Raw genomic sequence first — 18,596 nt, 5'->3', positions numbered from 1 at the left:
ATTATCTGAGGTAGAGGGGGACATTTTCACGTAATGGTGATATAGGAGCTATGGAGGCTATTGAACGGATTATCCGAGTGAGAGCGGACGTTTCACGCCCCTTTCCATTCGCCTCCATGTGTTATTCGTGTGCTTTTATTGCTTTGTGGACTCTCGATTATAAAAGCCAAGCTATAGAGATCAAACGAAATAAGTGAATGAGTAAATGAGTGAATGAATGAATGAATGAATGAATGAATGAATGAATGAATGAATGATGAATGAATGAATGAATGCATGCATACCTGAATGAGTAACTGAATAAATGAATGAGTGAGTAAACGAATGAATGGATCACCCGCTTCAGGATGATGGTTCAGTCGTCGAGACACGGGGAAGGGCATTTTACGCCTCCCGCCCCTCCCCTCCCCCCTAACTCCGGTCCTTGGCCAGTGGCCACTCAGTGGCACACCGTGAGCGACGGTCGAAAGGTCTTCAAAAATATTCTTTAAAAAAAAAATCCGGCTTTTTTAGTTCAGGCAGAAGGTTAGGTCACCAGAGTCATCCGTGCTCCGAAAGTCATATTTTCACGGTTTTGCCATTACCTATTTTTCGGGCAAGTTTGCTCACAGCTCGTGAACTAAGAAAGTTAGAACATCTCAGATAAAGTGGACGATAGCTTTTTTAAAACTCTTTTTCTTATGTCTTCTCAGATTTGACCGGTCAACGGTTTAACCTCCAACGGATAAAAACCGTTAATAGTTAGATGAACGGTTTGGCGTCCACAGCACAGAAATAAGATAGACGTTTTCGTGGCAAAATATTTTTTCTGCGATTGGGCTTAAAACTGGCACGACATTGACTTTGCCGGCATCGTGTTCCTCTGAGCGAGACGCGTCGAATGAATTACAACTTGACCTTAAAAGATCTTCTGAAAACTTGACCTAAGGTTAAGGTCATGACCTGACCGGAAAAAGGTCATGTTGCATATAAGTAGATCCGTGTCGTTGAGCTGAACGCACCCAGGGTGTGTTCCTCGCTCTAGCATGTCCATCAACTTATCGTAAAAAACTGCTAGAGTAGAGACCTTTCATGACCTGAGATACGTAAGTCCAGAGAACGGAGTGACGATGCCGAGGCCGAGGGGAACGTCGTCGTGCTTCTTTCTCCTCCCGCCAGGGCCTATTTTAACATGTTAACTGGGGGGGCAAATGCCCCCGCACTCAACAGAATTGCCCCCCTAGTCGTCGAGATTTGCCCACTATAAGAATGGGCATAAAGGAACAGGGTGACAAACATACTACGTAACTACTGTGACTTGTTTTGCAATGGATGTCAAATGAGTCAGTCTGTAAGTAATGACCAGTGGTGTATCTAAGGGTGGGTCATATGGGTCATGACCCCCCACCCTCTTGGGGCCCGGGGACACCACAGGCCTGCCAGGGGCACCACCGGCCTGTCAGGGGCACCACAGGCCTGTTGGGAGCACCATCAACCTAGCAAGAGCACCATAGGTCTGCCAGGGGCACCACAGACCTGCCAGGGGCCCCACCGGCCTCGCAGGGGCACCACCTTGGGCCTGTCAGGGGTACCACCACAGGCCCGCCAGGGGCACCATAGGCCTGCCAGAGGCACCATAGGCCTAGCAAGGGCGCCACGGACCTGTCAGGGGCACCAGAGGCCTAGTATGGACACCACATGCCTGGCAGGGACACCACCGGCCTCGCAGGGACTGGGACACCTTGGGCCTGTTAGTGGCACCACGTGCCTGTCGGGGACACTCCAGGCTTGTCAGGAGCACCACAGTCCTGTCAGGGCCCAGGGGCACCACCGGCCTCAAGTGGACACCACCGGCCTCGCAAAGGCATCATGGGCCTGTCAGGGGCACCACGGGCCTGTCGTTGGAACTTCAGGCTTGTCAGGGGCACCACAGTTCTTTCAGATGCACCGGCAGCCTAGCACCATGGCACCATGTTTGGCCGAGGTCGCGATTCGGCGTATGTCGCCTCGCATTAGCCGCGCGTTTGCAGTCTTTTCGTGGTTCCAAACGTTCAAACATGGGATATGATGTTGCTCCCATGCATTAGGGTGGGTGTCAAGATCACCGGAAGGTCAGGTCAGATCATTTACCTTTGATGACCTCGGTTCACATTTTCGAGTTTTATATGTTTCTAGGCTAGTTTTTGGAGCTGAATTCGAATTAAGCAACCATTTGACCATTTACGAAGTAGTTTTGGTGCCTTCGTAACATGTTACGAAGCTGTCAGAGGCGGTTGCCACCTACTACGAATACCCGGCAAAACCCTTACTGGTTGACCTGACCTGACCTGACCTGGCCTAAATGCATGAAGACATCATCTATGATCATAACTAACATGATATTCGTGATCAGCACCCCGAAAAACCATAGCAGCCACTCTTAGGTGTTGTTTTTATCCGCTGGGACTGAGAGCGTGAGATGATGTTTTTCGTACTCCAGCGTAGATGGGTAGCCATACGGCTTCCACGGTTGACAGTGATGACATCAGTCATCTTTTGCAAGCTCGTTAAAGATTTGGGCTGTACGGGGACTCGAACCCCGGGCCTTTGGATTAGCGCTCCAATGCTCTACCTCTGAGTCTATACGCTGGAGTACTAAAAACATCATCTCACATAGCAGCCACTCTTTACGACGCTCTAACAGGTCCCGATTTTCCCGACTTTTGGGTCAATGACCTGACCTGGAAGGTCAACCGATGACCTAGGACCTTAAAATTGGGTATAATCGGCTTCCTTTCATCACGGGCAACACGGTCGTTTTTTCCGCGAAGCTCTAGCTCGATCAGGGGCGAAACGGCAAGGGGGAGGGTCCAACGGACCCCCCCCCCCCTATACGCTCGCTACTGGAAACACCAATACGGGCGAGGGTTAATGGATTATTAAAGACAATTTTCCAGGTTGCCCCCCCAGTCAAATTCCCTTAAAATAGGCTCTGCCTCCCGCCTCGATGTGTTACGATCGTATCATACCATCGGCATCCTGACATGGATTCGAGTTTATCTGTAGACGGCTTATAATAGGCAAATAAAATAACGTAAAAGGAATGATTATTGGTTAGGGCTCGGTAACCGAGCTCGGTTTGTGTTGGTTCTCTATTGCATCGTATAGATTGAATACTCCCGGACAGTATCTGTTCCGAGGACAATCTGTCGAGGAATCCATCCAGTCGTGTCTCGCGGGTCGGGTCGAAACGGTCTGGCTGGGTCCATCGACCCAGCCTGCGGTGTTCGGGACGCAGAGTGATGCGGCCCGAGGTCATTTGCCTGGATAGGGTTAATGAACATTAGTCTTGCCAGCAGGCCATGTGCATGTTTTGTTGTGCGCAGTGTGCAATGCATGTACAATGCACTTCGTATCATGTCATAGAAACTGATTTTAAATGCTAAAGCGCTTATAAATCCCGAGAAATTTCGACTCTGGCAATGTGTTATCATGTCGTCTTGATGCTGTAGGCCGAATGTGTAATGTGTGGCACTGACCATCTTTACTTTTTTTTTTGGCTTCCCGCTATGACTGAAAACATCGCATAATGCACATTGCACATTGATATGCCAGCTAACCTTTTGTTCATTGCCTTTTCAAAGTCTTCTGCATATGACAGAAGTTTATCGGGCGAGGCCGGAGTAAACTTGCAGTGCCTTTACAATAAGAGATCTATTTCTTCTTCGCCGACCTCGTACACAGTACACTCAACGGCAGGTGCAATACATCCTGACCAGGCACAGTGGACTCATCTTCCTGACCGGTGACGTCAACATCAATATGTCCGACGGCAACAACAGCACTGCGGCCAACAGGATGCGGGAGCTGCTCTTCACGTATTCCCTGCAGCAACACATTCGCGGCCCCACCTACGAACCGTCGGGATCGACAATCGACGTGATATGCAGTAACAGTGAGGTAGTGCGCTCTGGATCGCTCCACTGTGACTTTAGCCCACATCGGTGGTCACGGGTGCTTGTGACGGTGCCAGATTACCGACCGGCGCGCTGTAGCTCGACGGCCCGGTGCTGGCGTAAACTGGACGTGGCAGAGGCCGGCCGGCTGCTGCAGTGTGTAGACTGGTCTCCGGTGTTCGAGAGTACCGCGCCGGAGGCTCAGTGGGACTACTTTGTGAAGGCGGCCTTACCGATTATTGACAATCTCGCCCCCGCTAAACGGTTCAAGGCTCGTAACCCGACCGCTCCCCCCGTCACCGAGGCCACAAAGGAGCTCATGGCGCGGAGACGGGCGGCTCTCCGTAGCGGTGACCGGCCCCTCTACAAGGAGCTGAACCGCCGCGTGAGAGCAGCCATACGCCGAGACACCAGCGAGGAAATACATCGGCGCATCCTGGCCAGCGGACGGAGCTCGATGTGGCGCACCATACGACCTGTCATTTCAGCCAAACAGCCGACCAGACCGGCGCCCGGCGCTGATGCTGACACCATGAACCGATACTTCGCCAGTGTCGGAACCGTGACCGCCCGCCAGGTGGATACATCGGGTCCGGAGCTGCCGGTGCGCCTGGCGCGCGTGTCTACCGGCCGGTTTGTGGTGCGCACGGTGACACCTGAGAGTTTGGTGGCGACCGTGGCGCAAATGAACGGTAGCTCGGCGTGCGGTGCCGACGGTCTATGCGTGCGGTTCGTTAAGCTCTGTCTGCCGTATATATATCACGTCATCACACATATTGTGAACTCCAGTCTGGCTTCCCACACTGTACCCCTATCCTGGAAACTTACCTATATTCATCCCATCCAAAAGTCACCAAAGTCCACTGAAACATCCAACTATCGACCCATTTCGATCCTCCCAACTATATCCAAGATAACGGAACGAGTAGTATACGAACAACTGTTCGAATACTTCTCGACTCACCACCTACTCCCACCCTGCCAGCACGGTTTCAGAAGCGGTCACTCTACCGACACAGCGCTGCTGACCATGACCGACCGTATATTCGAGGCTATGGACAACCGACAGGTGGCGCTATTGTGTTTGCTAGACATGTCTAAATGTTTTGACGTGATTCCACATGACCGGCTGCTCACTAAACTCATGCAGTATAATGTCGATGTGCGCTGGTTCGAGAGCTATCTGTCGGGACACTATCAACAGGTCCTCATAAGCACACCGGATGGGGGTCGTACGCTCTCGAGGCCTCTACTGAACCCGATAGGCACGTATCAAGGATCTGCGCTGGGTCCTTTGCTGTACGCTGTCTACGCAGCGGACATGCCGCTGTACCTCGATGCAGATATTGCCCACGACCGCTGTCTCGTGCAGTATGCTGACGACGTGCAAATGGCAGTGTTTGGTAGGCCCAGTGACGGTGAACTGGTCCCTAGACTAGAGAGGAACCTGGAAGTGTTGTCATTATGGTTTCGTAAAAATGGACTGAAGGTTAACGCTAACAAAACACAGCTGCTCGTCATTGGAACAGGTCAAAATCTCCGCTCGATGCCTCCGACACGGGTTCAGTTTATGGGGGCTACGATTACCGGTTCCGTCACTGTCAAAAACCTTGGCGTAGTTTTTGATAGAAATATGACTTTTTCGGCACATGTGGACGACGTTGTGAGACGATGCACCGGCTTACTAAGCGGACTTAGCCACAGTAGGCACGCGCTTCCACCGGATACGCTCGCTACCATTGTACAGGCACTCGTCGTCTCATCGGTGCGCTACTGTATTAGTGTATATGGTGTGTGCGGCACCACACAAATGGCGAGACTGCAGAAACTGCTCAACTTCGGCGCACGCGTTATTTCAGGCCGCCGCAAATACGACCACATCAGTGACGTGTTGAGAACGCTGAAGTGGCTGTCAGCAAAAAATCTGCACCTCTACCACTCTCTGACCATGTTAAAACAGATTTTGTCAGCTTGCCAGCCTGAAACCCTGTACAGTAGCCTCGTGACCCGGGGTAGCATTCACCGCCGTGTTACCAGACAGGCTGACATGCTGGAGAGACCTGTAATACGGACGGAATCGGGACGCCGACGATTTCTGTTTTCTGCCGTCACGGGCTACAATGAATTGCCGCCGAGTTTCCACAACATGGGAACGCGAGAGTTCAGGCTAAAACTCCGCAAACATCTTCTGGCAAAACAACAAAACGAGTAGCGCGATGTACAAATGTGATGTGAGCTGAGTGTGTGTGCGTGAGTGTGTGTGTTAGTTGTGCAACTGAATCCCGATGTTCCGTTTTTATGACATGTCAATCATAATAGCCATGTGTTCATGGACCGATTGCACGATGTGAATACATACATACATACATACTCACCTACTAAGTGATGTTCGCCCCCCGACGGCCCAGCGTTTGACTGGAGCGGTAGACTGCGCCGTCTTACACCCAGGTTCAGCGGCACAGCACATCCCTCTGGCCTCAACGGTAGACTGCGCCGCCTCACACCCAGGCTCAGCGGCACAGTATATCTCTCTGGCCTCACACTCGCTACAGACGCGTTTGACCGGGTCAGGGACGCGCCGCGCTGGTTGCCTTATCGCTCACAGTCACATATCTGTGGCTATAGGGGGCCTGCTGGCTGCTGCGAATCGCTGGTCTTTCTGTGTCGACTCAAATATGATGCTTGTAAGTGGTCACGATCGCATTTAGCTCAGTGAGATTAGTTATAGCAATTTAGGGTAAGGTGCCTAATTAGCGACCCTTTCCGATTTGCGACCTACCTCCCTACAGAAAAACTGGCAGGAGAAAACAGGGTAAAAACATCGTCAAAAGGTCAGCCATACTTTGGTTATCATTTTGAATTATTTTCCGGTCGTCGATGTTTCTGGTGGGACGTTTCAGGTGAGTTTATATAAAAATGACGAGTTTCTTATCCAAAACGTGTATGTTTGGGCCTTCTCTGATGAAAAGCGATGCACATTAGGATGATGCACCTTTTTTATTCTGAATCGACATTCCTTTTTCAATTGATTGCCGCTTTCCCATAGTGAATCGCTCAACTGTGCACAGCATGGCGGTTAAAAATGTGTCGCAACTCATATTTCCTATTTGCGCCTGACATGGTCGCAAATAGCTCAAGAAGGGAAAGAAAGGGGAAAAGAGAGAAATGAAAATGAGGTGTTGCTGAAGCTTGCAATGTGTGGCAGGGGATGCCAAATGTCGTCACCGACTGCAGGGGTGCCGAATTCAGCGCGGACCTCGAATATCATACGAGATAGCCCGCAAAATTTGGGTTTCCGCCTTCTTTTCGCCTTCGGTGCATCACGTGATCAGTTTTTACTTACGTAAATGTGTTGGATAAACGGGCATGTTCGAGTGATTGAGTGCTTTGCGTATAGGTTACCTTTTTGATATCATATTTCATCTTTTCAGGCCTCGCATTTTTTGCCATTTTTAATATGGGGAAACCCATAGACTTATTAGCGACCCTCCGCGGTCGCTAAACGGGAAGAGTTCCCTTTTAGCGTTTTTTGCAATGGTTTGCCAAAATGCTCACTACAAATAAGTTAATGAATATTGGGGCAGAAAATGACTATATTTTAATAGAAAAATGAACGATCTCTCCGAAAATCAAGCCAGTAATACAGTGGCACCCACAGAGCGTGAGCAATGACGGTTCAAATTAAAGGGGTCGCTAATTAGGCACCTTAGTCCTTACCCTATATCGTTTATTTTCTCCCGGGTGGGGTGGGGGGAGAAGGTTTGGCCACACTATCCAATGTTTGTGTGTGTCTGTAACGGAAACTGCGGCGCACAGCGACGCAAAACTTGGCACAACTTATGAATTTCGTATCGTGTCTGGAATTGTTGACACCTGGTCACATCATAAAGTCAGGTCAAAATGCTTCTCTTTTTAGCGATGGCACCCGGATGCAGGTGAATATGGCACACCGAATCACAAAATTCCACACTTGACCTTTTTTTTTTTTGAATTTTGCTTCCCGGTTGCACCCACACTTGACCCATTTTATGCCCCTGAAGTCATCTCACATCATGATACGTCTCCGTAACCCTCGCCGGCAGTGGCACGGGGGAAGTGGCACGGCAGTGGCACGGCACCCGCCACCCCCCTCCCGCCCAAGGCTTCTCGCGAATAACTCGCGTAAAAAGCAGCCGATTGCGACAAAACTTTCAGTACCCTCGCATTGATCAATTTCACATCAACCCTGAAAATTTCATGACCCTGACCAAAATGACCGTTGACATGTGACCTACTTTCCGAGACCATGTTTGGCCGGAAGCGCGATTCGGCGTATGTCGGCTCGCATTCCGCGCGTTTGCAAGCTTTTCGTGGTTTCAAACGTTCATACATGTGATTTGGTGTTGCTCCCATGCAATAGGGTGGATGGCAAGGTCACCTGAAGGTCAGGTCAGGTCAGGTCATTGATCTTTGGTGACCTCGGTTCACTTTTTCGAGTTTTACATGTTTCTAGGCTAGTTTTTGGAGATGAATTCGAATTTAGAAAGCATTTGAACATTTACGAATTAGTTTTGGTGCCTTCGTAACATGTTACGAAGTTGTCAGAGGCGGTTGACAGGTACTACGAATATCCGTCACGACCCTGTTATAACGTGAGCTCTTTATTCACAACCAAAGCCGCATTGCGTTAAACTTCCTAGAGCGCCAAACACCGATCGCTACTACCACAACCGCGCTCCGCGCGGGCCGGCGGCCGACTGCTCTCGAACCCCGCGTCTGCGCGCCGGCGCCGCCAATGGCGTCGCCAGGCCCCCGGGCAGGGGGGAGCAACTGGCGTCGCCAGGCCCCGGGGCAGGGGGGGAGCAGCTCGCGACACCACACCCTGCCGCCCTTAAAACGGAACACATTCACTTTGACCTGCCGCCCTTAAAACGGAACACATTTTAAACCGGAACGTGGAAACAAACACATTACGCGTCGGAACGTGGAAACAAACACATTACGCGTCGGAACGTGGAAACAAACACATTACGCGTCGGAACGTGGAAACAAACACATTTTAAACCTCGGCGATCAGTCGCCTCGGGCACCTCCGGCGCCGAGCGGAACGGCGTTGCGAGGGGCCCTCAGTGTCCCCGCCGCCCCTGCCGCCGCCGTCACCGCCACCGCCGGTGTGACTGTAGCCGCTGAGGTCACCGGTATCACCGCCGCCGCCGAGGTCACCGGCACTACCGCCGCTGCTGACGGCATCACCGCCGCCGCTGAGGTCACCGGCACTACCGCCGCCGCCGGGGTCACCAGCACGGCCGTAGCCACCGGGGTCACCGGCATCCCCGCCGCCGCCGAGATCACCGGCACGGCCGAGGCCGACTGCTCCCCGGTCACAGGCCTGACCGGCGACGCCGGCGCGGCTGCCGTCACCGAGGCCATTGGCGCGATCGTCTCCGACAGGGCGCCCGGCGCTGCCGCCGGCGCCACCAGCCCGGTCACCGCCGGTCGTCGCTCTGACGTCACCGCCGGTCGTCGCTCTGACGTCACCGCCGGTCGTCGCTCTGACGTCACCGCCAGTCGTCGCTGTGACGTCACCGCCGGTCGTCGCTCTGACGTCACCGCCGGTCGTCGCTCTGACGTCACCGCCGGTCGTCGCTGTGACGTCACCGCCGGTCGTCGCTCTGACGTCACCGCCGGTCGTCGCTCTGACGTCACCGCCGGTCGTCGCTCTGACGTCACCGCCGGTCGTCGCTCTGACGTCACCGCCGGTCGTCGCTCTGACGTCACCGCCGGTCGTCGCTCTGACGTCACCACTGGTCGCCGCTCGGACACTACCGCCGGTGGCCGCTCTGACGTCACCGCCGGCGCTGTTCCCTGGGTCCGCCGCCGCCGCCAACAGCTGGTCAACGTGGCGCGACCAGATCACGTGTCCCACGTCCACTTCATACGACACGGGACCGGGGCGGGCGACCACCGTGCCGCGGACCCACTTCTGACGACCGTCATACGAGCGGGCCCACACTGTAGCTCCCACGGCGAATTCCCTGCTCCGTCCGCCGGCCGTCTCACGCTGCCGGTCCCGAGCCGCCTGCAGAGCTGTCTCGGCGCTCGGAACCATGAGGTTCATACGAGTGCGGAGGTTCCGCCCGAACAGCATCTCAGCGGGAGTCCGTGCGGTCGCGGCGTGGGGCGTCACTCTGTACGCCATCAGAACTCGGGCGAGCGCCAGTTCCATGCCTCCGCTGTCGTCTGCTGCCAGAGTCGCCTTCAGTGAGTTTTTTAGCGAGCCGACCGCTCGCTCCGCCATCCCATTAGACGATGGGTGATGGGGCGCCACTCTGACATGTCGGATCCCGTTAGAGCTGGCGAACTGGGCGAATTCCTGGCTCGTGAACTGTGGGCCATTGTCCGTTACCAGCACCAGTGGTAGTCCGAGACGAGCAAAAACCGTCCTCATCACCGCTACGGTCCGCTCGGACGTGGTCGTCTTCATTGGGATCATTTCAGCCCACTTGGAGAAACTATCCACCATCACCAGGAACCAGGTGCCCTTCAGAGGTCCGGCAAAATCGGCATGCACCCGCTGCCACGGGCCGTCCGTCGGCTCCCACGGGTGCCGTGTCGCCTGCGGCGGCTCAGCTCGCTTTGAGACGCACGCCTGACACCCGCGAGCCAGCGCCTCCAGCTCAGCATCGAGTCCCGGCCACCACACAAAGCGCCTCGCCAGCTGCTTCATGCGAGTGCAGCCGAAGTGACCCTCATGCAGCTCCCGCTTGACGGTGTCGCGCAGGCTGCTCGGGATGACGACTCGGCCGCCCCAGAGCAGACAGTCGGCCTCAGTCGTCAGCTCCTCTCGGCGATTCTTGAAGGGAGCCAGGTCCGGGTCCACCACCGCCGGCCAGCCCGATCGCACCGCCGCCAGAGCGCGGGCGAGCGCCGGGTCTCGGCGCGTGGCCACTGCTATCTGCTGCGCGGTCAGACACGGCCCCTGCTCGGCGATGAACATTACGCCGCCTCCGCCGTACGCCGCCTCCTCTTCTGCCGACAGCCGGTTCTCCGCCTCGTCCGGCACCGACAGACGGGACATCGTGTCCGCCAGCCTCATGTCCTCCGTCCGGCGCAGCTCGATCTTGTACTGATACGCCGCGAGCTGCAGCGCATACCTTTGCATGCGAGCCGCCGCCAGAGATGGCAGCTCACGGTCCGGGTTTAGGATCCTGGAGAGCGTCCTGTTGTCGACCACCAGGGTGAACGGCCGACCAAACAGGAACTGGTGGAACCGCCGCACTCCGAACGAGACGGCTGCGGCTTCCCTCTCCACTTGGGCGTACTTCCTCTCCGTCGGAGTGAGCGTTCGGGAGGCGTACTGTACCGGCCTCTCGAGCCCCTCGGGCGTCACTTGCATCAGAGCCGCTCCGACTCCTGTCGCACTGGCGTCCGTGACGAGCCGCAGCGGCAGCACGGGGTCGTACCGCATCAGGACCGGCGCCGTGGACAGCATGTCCTTCACACGGCGCACTGCCGCGGCGCACTCCGCCGTCCATGCCCATTTGACGCCCGTCTTCAGTAGCGCGTAGAGCGGCGCTAGCACGGTAGACAGGTTGGGCAGCAGCCGCTGATAATAGCTGACTGACCCGATCAGAGATCGCAGCTCCTGCACGTTCCGAGGGTCAGGTGCTGCTGTGACGGCCGCCGTCTTCTCTTGCACCGGGCGCAGACCCGCCTCAGACAGTCGCCAACCGAGATACACCACTTCTCGGACTCCGAACTGGCACTTCTCTTTCTTGAGGCGGACGCCGTTGTCCTTCAGCCGCTCCAGCACCCGGTCCAGCCTGTCCATCAGCTCACGGTCACTGTCGGCGCCGATCAGCACGTCGTCCAGGTAACAGACGACTCCTGGAAGACCATCCAGCACCTGGTCCATGATCGCCTGGAACTGCGCTCCACAGGTGCTGATCCCGTACGGGAGACGGTTCATCCGCATCGCACCACGGTGTGTGGTCACGGTGGTCATCTCTCGGCTCTCTTCGTCCAGCCCACACTGGAGATAGGCGTTCCTGCAGTCCAGCTTGCAGAACTTTTTCCCTCGTATGCTGGCGAATAGCTCCTCCGGCGTGCGCATCGGATACTTCAGAGGCTGCAGCTGCGGGTTCACCGTGATCCGATAGTCCGCGCACAGCCGCACGCCGTCCTTCTTGGGGATGGGTACGAGCGGCGTACCCCATCCGGAGAAGTGTCCAGGAGGCACCTTCTCGGCGATCCCTTGATCCAGCCACTTGTCGAGCTCCCGCTCGATATCTTGCTGTAGCGCAAACGGCACCGGTCTGGCGCGTCGATAGACCGGTTTGGCGCCTTCCTTCAGTCTGAGCGCCACCTTCACCGGGATTCTGCCCAGTTCTTCTTTGAACACCTCACGGTGTTTGTCCATCACCTCCTTCAGCGTCGGCTGAGTCGCCACCGGGCACACGTTCAGCGTCTCCAGACCCGACGCCGTCCTCAGCGCCTTGATCCACTCTCGTCCCATGAGAGGTCGGTGAGAGCCCATGTCGGACACGACGAGTCGCAGCCGTGTCGCTCGGCCGTCCGTCTCCACGTTGACGTCGGCCTCGCCTCGCAGACGGATTTGCTGGCCGGTGAATGACGTGAGGTGCAGCTCACTCGGCCGCAGCGTCAGACCGGGGACGTGAGTCTCCGCGCTGATTATAGTCACCGGTGAGCCAGTGTCGATCAGCATGGTGAACTCCTGGCCGTTCACCCTGACCGTCGCCCACTCAGCTGCGGCTGGCTGCACGGCGCTGACTTGCCAGTCAGCCTGGTCGCCGTCCTGAACCAGCTTCACGCCAGTTCGCTGTTTGCCGCAGTCACGCTGCAGATGCCCACGCTCTCCGCACCGATAGCAGCGCGGCGCGCCGGCCCGCCATGGCCGCGCGCCGGCCTGCCGCGGCTGCCCGCTGTCCTGCCGTGGCTGCCCGCTGTCCTGCCGCGGCTGCGCACCGTCCTGCCGGGGCCGCGCGCCGGCCTGCCGCGACTGCGCGCTGGGACAGTGGCGCCGCCAGTGGCCCCGGCCGCCACAGCGGAAGCACGTGCCTGGCCCCGGGGGCTCGGTCGGCCTGACCCTCTCCGTCCGCTGCGGGCGTCGCACCAGGTGAACTGCCTCCCCGTCCGTCTCGGCCGGCGCCGGCGCCCCTGACAGCCGCGTCGTCAGATCCATCACGTCCCTGTGCGCCCGTGCCGTCCGCCGGACGTCCTCCAGAGAGAGGTCGTCACCCTTTAGCGCCGCCTCCCGGACCAGCTTCCTCTGTAGCTCACCTCGGCTGCCCAGGACGCATCGGTCTCTCAACTCACGGTCCACCTGCGCCGGCTCGTAGCCGCAGCGCAGGATTTGCGTCCGTAGTCTGCCCAGGAACTCCTCCAGACTCTCTCCCTGCTCCATTTTCATCCCTTGAAACTTTCCTCTTTCCGCCACCACATTATTCTTCGGCACCAGATACCGTGTTAGCTTCCTTTTCAGGCGAGCAAACTCGTCTTCTCCCTGTCTCTCGGCGTCCTCCTCAGGCAGTGAATCGCTGACATCGGCGAGGTCCGGGCCCACCAGGTGCAACAGGACTGCACACCGTCTCGCAGGCCCTTGAATGTCAACAGCGATCATATACCGCTCCAATGCCCGGAGCCACTTTTCAAAGTCCGTGCCTGGACGGTACGGCACCGCAGACACTATCTGCATCCCCGTTGGATCCATCGTGCCGCCGCCCTCTCACCAGCACGTCGTTTCTCCGGTCGGCTCGCCGCCGCTCCACCGTCGGCCCGCAGCCGCTCCACCGTCGGCCCGCGGCCGCTCCACCGTCGGCCCGCAGCCGCTCCACCGGCGGCCCGCAGCCGCTCCACCGGCGGCCCGCAGCCGCTCCACCGGTCGGCCCGCAGCCGGGCGTCACCGCTCACACCGGCCGGTCACCGCTCACACCGGCCGGTCACCGCACACGCCGGTCGGCCACCGCACACGCCGGTCGGCCACCGCTCACGCCGACCGGTCACCGCTCACCGCGCCGCCCTGCGCCTGTACTTGGCGCTGCAGCTGCGGTTTCCCGCGCTTTTCTCGACGGGGGCGTCACGTGGTAGTGACGTCACACGCACGTCACCGCGCGCGCATGCGCACTCGCCCCACACCGCCCGGCCGCGCGCCAGCTTCCCGCCGAAATTGCCCGCTTCGGGGACCAGGCGCCTCAAACCGCATTGAGGCCCTCTCCGCCGCACCGATCGGCCAATCACACGCGCTACCACAGCTGCGCGTCACCCCCGGCCGACCAATCAGCGTGCAGGACGCCGACGCATGCGCCACGCACACCACACTGCCGAGGCATCATGGCCGCCACGAATTTCGGCGATCACATGGGAAACCCTGCCAGGACAACGGCCGCCGCGCGACAGGCACACTACCAGCAGCAGCGCGAAAATAAAAATACTAAGCAATACTAAGCACTAAGCATTCGTACTAAGCAACGTTTGCGCCCTCACCGTCCGTGGCCTGTCCGCCCTCGCTGACCACCGCGCACTGATCACTGGCCCGTTTCGCCATCACTCGCAATCACAGCTCCAAGGCTTCACCTTGATCTCATCCTCGTCGCCAGGATGTTATAACGTGAGCTCTTTATTCACAACCAAAGCCGCATTGCGTTAAACTTCCTAGAGCGCCAAACACCGATCGCTACTACCACAACCGCGCTCCGCGCGGGCCGGCGGCCGACTGCTCTCGAACCCCGCGTCTGCGCGCCGGCGCCGCCAATGGCGTCGCCAGGCCCCCGGGCAGGGGGGAGCAACTGGCGTCGCCAGGCCCCGGGGCAGGGGGGGAGCAGCTCGCGACACCACAGACCCCTACTGGTTGACCTGACCTGACCTGACCTGACCTGGTCTAAATGCTTAAAGACATCATCTGTGATCAAAAGTAACACGATATTCGTGATCAGCATCCCCCCAAAAAACCATAGCAGCGACACTCAACCAATGACCTAGAACCTTAAAATTGGGCATCATCAGCTTTCTCTCGTCACGGGCAACACGCTCGTTTTTTTTCCGCGACGCTCTAGCTCGATCAGTGGCCAAACGGCAAGGGGGTCCAACCGACAACCCTACACGTTAGAAGCTGGCAAACGCCGCACACATGCGAGGGTTAAGAATGGGATATAATCGGTTTCCTCTCGTGACGGGCAACACGATCGTTTTTCCATAAAGCTCTACATACTCTTCTCTACTCTACCTGATCGCCCCTGTAGCTTGATCAGGGGCGAAACGCGAGGGGGGTTGTACCCCCCCTCCCCTTGTGCCGTCGAAGGACGCAAAATGGCCTGTGCCGGCGAGGGTTAACAGTTTTTGACAATGACTTTAGATAAAACATGATAGAACGCTGAAAAACACCGATGCGTTCAGCTCAATGATAGGAATCGACTGATAGGCACAACATGACCTTTTCTATGAGCTTGACCTGAGATCATTTTTGTAAATTAAGTATGGTTCATTTGACGCGTCTTCACGAAAGAAACGCGAATCCGGTTAAATTAACGTAATAAAAGCATGACGCCATAGGTTATTACAGAAAAACTACCCGCAAAACGTCAAATTTTGAAAGTTTTTGCCCTCTGGAGTATAAACCATTTACTCTAGGTCCAATCTGAGAAAATACACAAAATAAAACTCAAAGAGCTATTCAATGCGCTCTTCTACGGCGCTGTAGCTCTAATAGTTCCAGACTTGACTTATGCGTCGCTTGTGAGAAGTTGTCAAAATGGGGAACCAGAATTCGTGATAATCTTAATGCTGGTGACCTGCAGTGACCTTAGCGATAATCTGATGGACCCATGAAAAATCCAACAGTGGGCTATAGATTGCTTTTTACTGCGTCTTTTTCTTTTTTGCTTTCTTACCTTCCGAGATAACCATGCGTGGTCAAATACTTGTGTGGCCCCCTCCCTCACCCCCCACCATGGAAACGTTGGCTGAGAGGCCCACCTGTCAATTGCTCGGGATTCACCGACCACCGGCGCCACGCAACCACTCGACCGTTTTCTCCGAAGCGCCAGTGAACAACCTCGCGACCCATGTTCTCCCCTGCCTCGCAGACAAGTTGTGGCTGAGCCCTCACCTCGAACTGGTCACATGACTGACCTCGCCCGAGGCTCGCCAAGTGACCAAAGCGCCTGGACCTGGCTCCGCCTTGTGTTTACAGTGTTAAGTCATTTACCACCGGTCGGTCGGTCACGTGACTGACCTAGCCCGAGGCTTGGCCGGGTGACAGAAATGCGGGCCGCGTGCTGACTGATCGTTTCGCTGACTTCGATGCACCTCCACGGGCGTAAAACGCTGGTCTGCGCGGGCCTACGAGGGTGTGCCGCAGCGGCAGAGACCGTACCGATAGTGGGATGGGAACGTCCCGATAGGACAACCCGTCCTGCCGCTCAAACGGTCACCCCGGAAATGGTGTAATCGAATGAGGAGTTTCCGTCACCTGCACCGGTCGTGTGGTGGGGTGACCGCCGTCTGGAAAGGGAAACGTGAGGAGCATGATGACTTCGTCTCGAGGCGGACAAGAATTAATTTATTGCCGCGCTAGGAAAAACAAGTTCCCAACAAAAGCAATCACCCCAGCGTGGCCCGAACACACAACCCTCCAATCTATAGTCCAGCACCCTGCTGCTACGCCACGGAATACGCACAGACCAAGGCACAGACTCCCAATTTGAAAGTAGATAAGTTTGTCGGAAGCCGCGGAGGTGTATCAATTGTGGGCGAAACGATCAGTCGGCACGCGGCCCGCACTCTGGTCAGACAGCCGGGGCTCGGGCTAGGTCAGTCACGTGACCTACCGACTGGTGGTGAAGGACTCCACACTGTAAACACAGGCGGAGCCAGATCCGGGAGCCAAGGATATAACTAACGGCCGTGGGGTCAGGGGTGCCAGATTATGTGTGACAGGTAGGGCCTTGGCCTACAGTTTACAAATGCAAGCTTAAGTGAAAATGGTCCTTGTTATTGCATTGGTGCAACGAGCAGAGATGTTGGCGGCACCTTTGACACCATTTACGTAACATTATAGGAAATGACATGTCTATGCAGTTGTAAATATCTGGGATCTAAGTAGGTATGCAAGTCGCTGCAATAGGTATGATTTTGTATTCTTGATAATTTAAATAAATGCAACGCATAAGCACTAAACAGGTAAGGCACACAACGATAAACACGAAACTATTAACCAATCAGCTGTCAAGTTACAATAGCACAGATCTCCTTTCTGTAGAAAAGCAACGACTCCCGTGCGATCCGAACACACGACAATTCAAAGACCAGCCCGACGCCATACCACAGCGCCACGGACCCGCGGGCTGACCTGGCCCGGCCGGCTGCAGTGTCGATAGGTCGCGACCCCATGGCACCGCAGCGCCCAGTCTGCGCTTGGGTCACTTGACCAAGCCTCGGGCGAGGTAAATCATGTGACCGGTTCGAAGTGAGGGAACCCACACAGAATCCAGTAGTGAGTGAGATACGGAGCCCCGGGGCATAACCACGTGCCTGTAGTTAGGGACTTGAACCACCAGCAGGGTCCCGAGGGCCGAAATTCATACGCGGACAATATAAATAAAGTTTTTATAGTCTATATTACCTATAAAGTTTATATAGTTATCCTACAAAGCTGCACTTGTTTGTGGGCGAGTGGCTGCTGGCGGTGGTGGGTCTCGTGATGATGTATGATTGATGCGTTTTATAAGCAATTAAATAAATAATCATACATAGGCGCGGGAGCCAGGGGGCAGTGGGGGCAGCTTGCCCCCCCCCCCCCAACTCTGGGGCCGTGGACAGCTTTGAGACGGAATACCACACTTTTTTTTACAAATGTTTTCTTTTTTTGTTGAAAAAACGAGGGGTGAAAAATAAGTGGCCTAAAACCGGTGAGAAAACTAGATTTGGGGGTACCCTAGGTTGACCTCTATTATGGTGTGCCCCCCCCCCAGTCGGAAAGTAGTTCCCGCGCCCCTGTAATCAGGACACAAGAGACGGGCCAACACAGAAGTGAGAGCAGACTTTGGGTTTGTTGCTTTTCTCACTCTTCTTTTTTAGCGGGATAGGGGTTGTTTTCCATTGCCGCGCAGTTCTTTCAAACGCTGACGGATTTGTTCAGCCACAGCTTGGCTACGGGCAGGGGAGAACGAAGGTCGCGAGGTCGTTCACTGGCGCTTCGGAGAAAACAGCTGAGTGCAGTGGTTGCGTGGCGCCGGTGGTCAGCGAATCCCAGCATCTGACAGAACCAAGGAGCTGTTCGTGACCGTTTCTCTCACTCTCTCTCTCTAGACCAATGTCAACGGCCAGATATTTCGACCATTGTGTCAAGGCCACAGGTAGGCCGTAGGGTTCGCTAACGGACCACCACGGAGGGTTTTTGAGAATATAGAGATAATATTCTGATAATATTAATCTGATAATATTAATGAAATATTGCCATGAATGGGCTGCAAAGTGTCGACATGGACCATAGCCCAATCTAGCCGTCAAGGTATTCCATATTCTTCATAACATAGCTACAATAAACATAGTTATAACATAGTTATAATGAGCCTCGTATTAGGCATGCCATAAGAAAGGGAGAAGAAAAATTAGGAAGGAAGTTTCGAATAAGTATGAGAGTGGTTCAGATGTTCAGAGATTCTGAGGGCAAGGCAGAAGTATGCC

General features: G+C 55.6%; 2 protein-coding genes across 2 annotated transcripts in view; both read right to left on the bottom strand.

Moving 5' to 3' along the window:
* LOC122392445 (probable ubiquitin carboxyl-terminal hydrolase MINDY-4) overlaps window positions 1-18,596 on the bottom strand; it is a 48,406-nt gene that overhangs the window by 7,608 nt on the left and 22,202 nt on the right. The window lies entirely within an intron of this gene.
* On the bottom strand, window positions 10,043-13,317 carry LOC122392461 (uncharacterized protein K02A2.6-like). Its single transcript, XM_043387323.1, has 3 exons — window positions 13,000-13,317; window positions 10,351-12,750; window positions 10,043-10,081 (listed from the first exon to the last, which is right to left on the bottom strand). Exons 1-3 carry the CDS (start codon window positions 13,315-13,317, stop codon window positions 10,043-10,045), a joined length of 2,757 nt encoding a protein of 918 aa, XP_043243258.1.

Source organism: Amphibalanus amphitrite, unplaced genomic scaffold, assembly GCF_019059575.1.
Source record: "Amphibalanus amphitrite isolate SeventyFive unplaced genomic scaffold, NRLGWU_Aamphi_draft 000487F_arrow, whole genome shotgun sequence".
In the NCBI taxonomy this organism is placed as follows: domain Eukaryota; kingdom Metazoa; phylum Arthropoda; class Thecostraca; order Balanomorpha; family Balanidae; genus Amphibalanus; species Amphibalanus amphitrite.
The sequence above is the reverse complement of the archived record's forward strand: the minus strand, read 5'-3'. Positions and strand labels throughout refer to the sequence as shown.

Bases quoted from the DNA above. Each gene is read 5' to 3' on its own strand.
- LOC122392461 (XM_043387323.1), bottom strand. From the start codon at position 13,317: ATGGAGCAGGGAGAGAGTCTGGAGGAGTTCCTGGGCAGACTACGGACG. The intron at 12,751-12,999 runs GTCAGGCCGACC...GGGCATCTGCAG, and splicing joins GCCCGCAGCGGACGGAGAGG to CGTGACTGCGGCAAACAGCG. The intron at 10,082-10,350 runs GTAGCGGTGATG...GATGGCGTACAG, and splicing joins CGACCACGTCCGAGCGGACC to AGTGACGCCCCACGCCGCGA.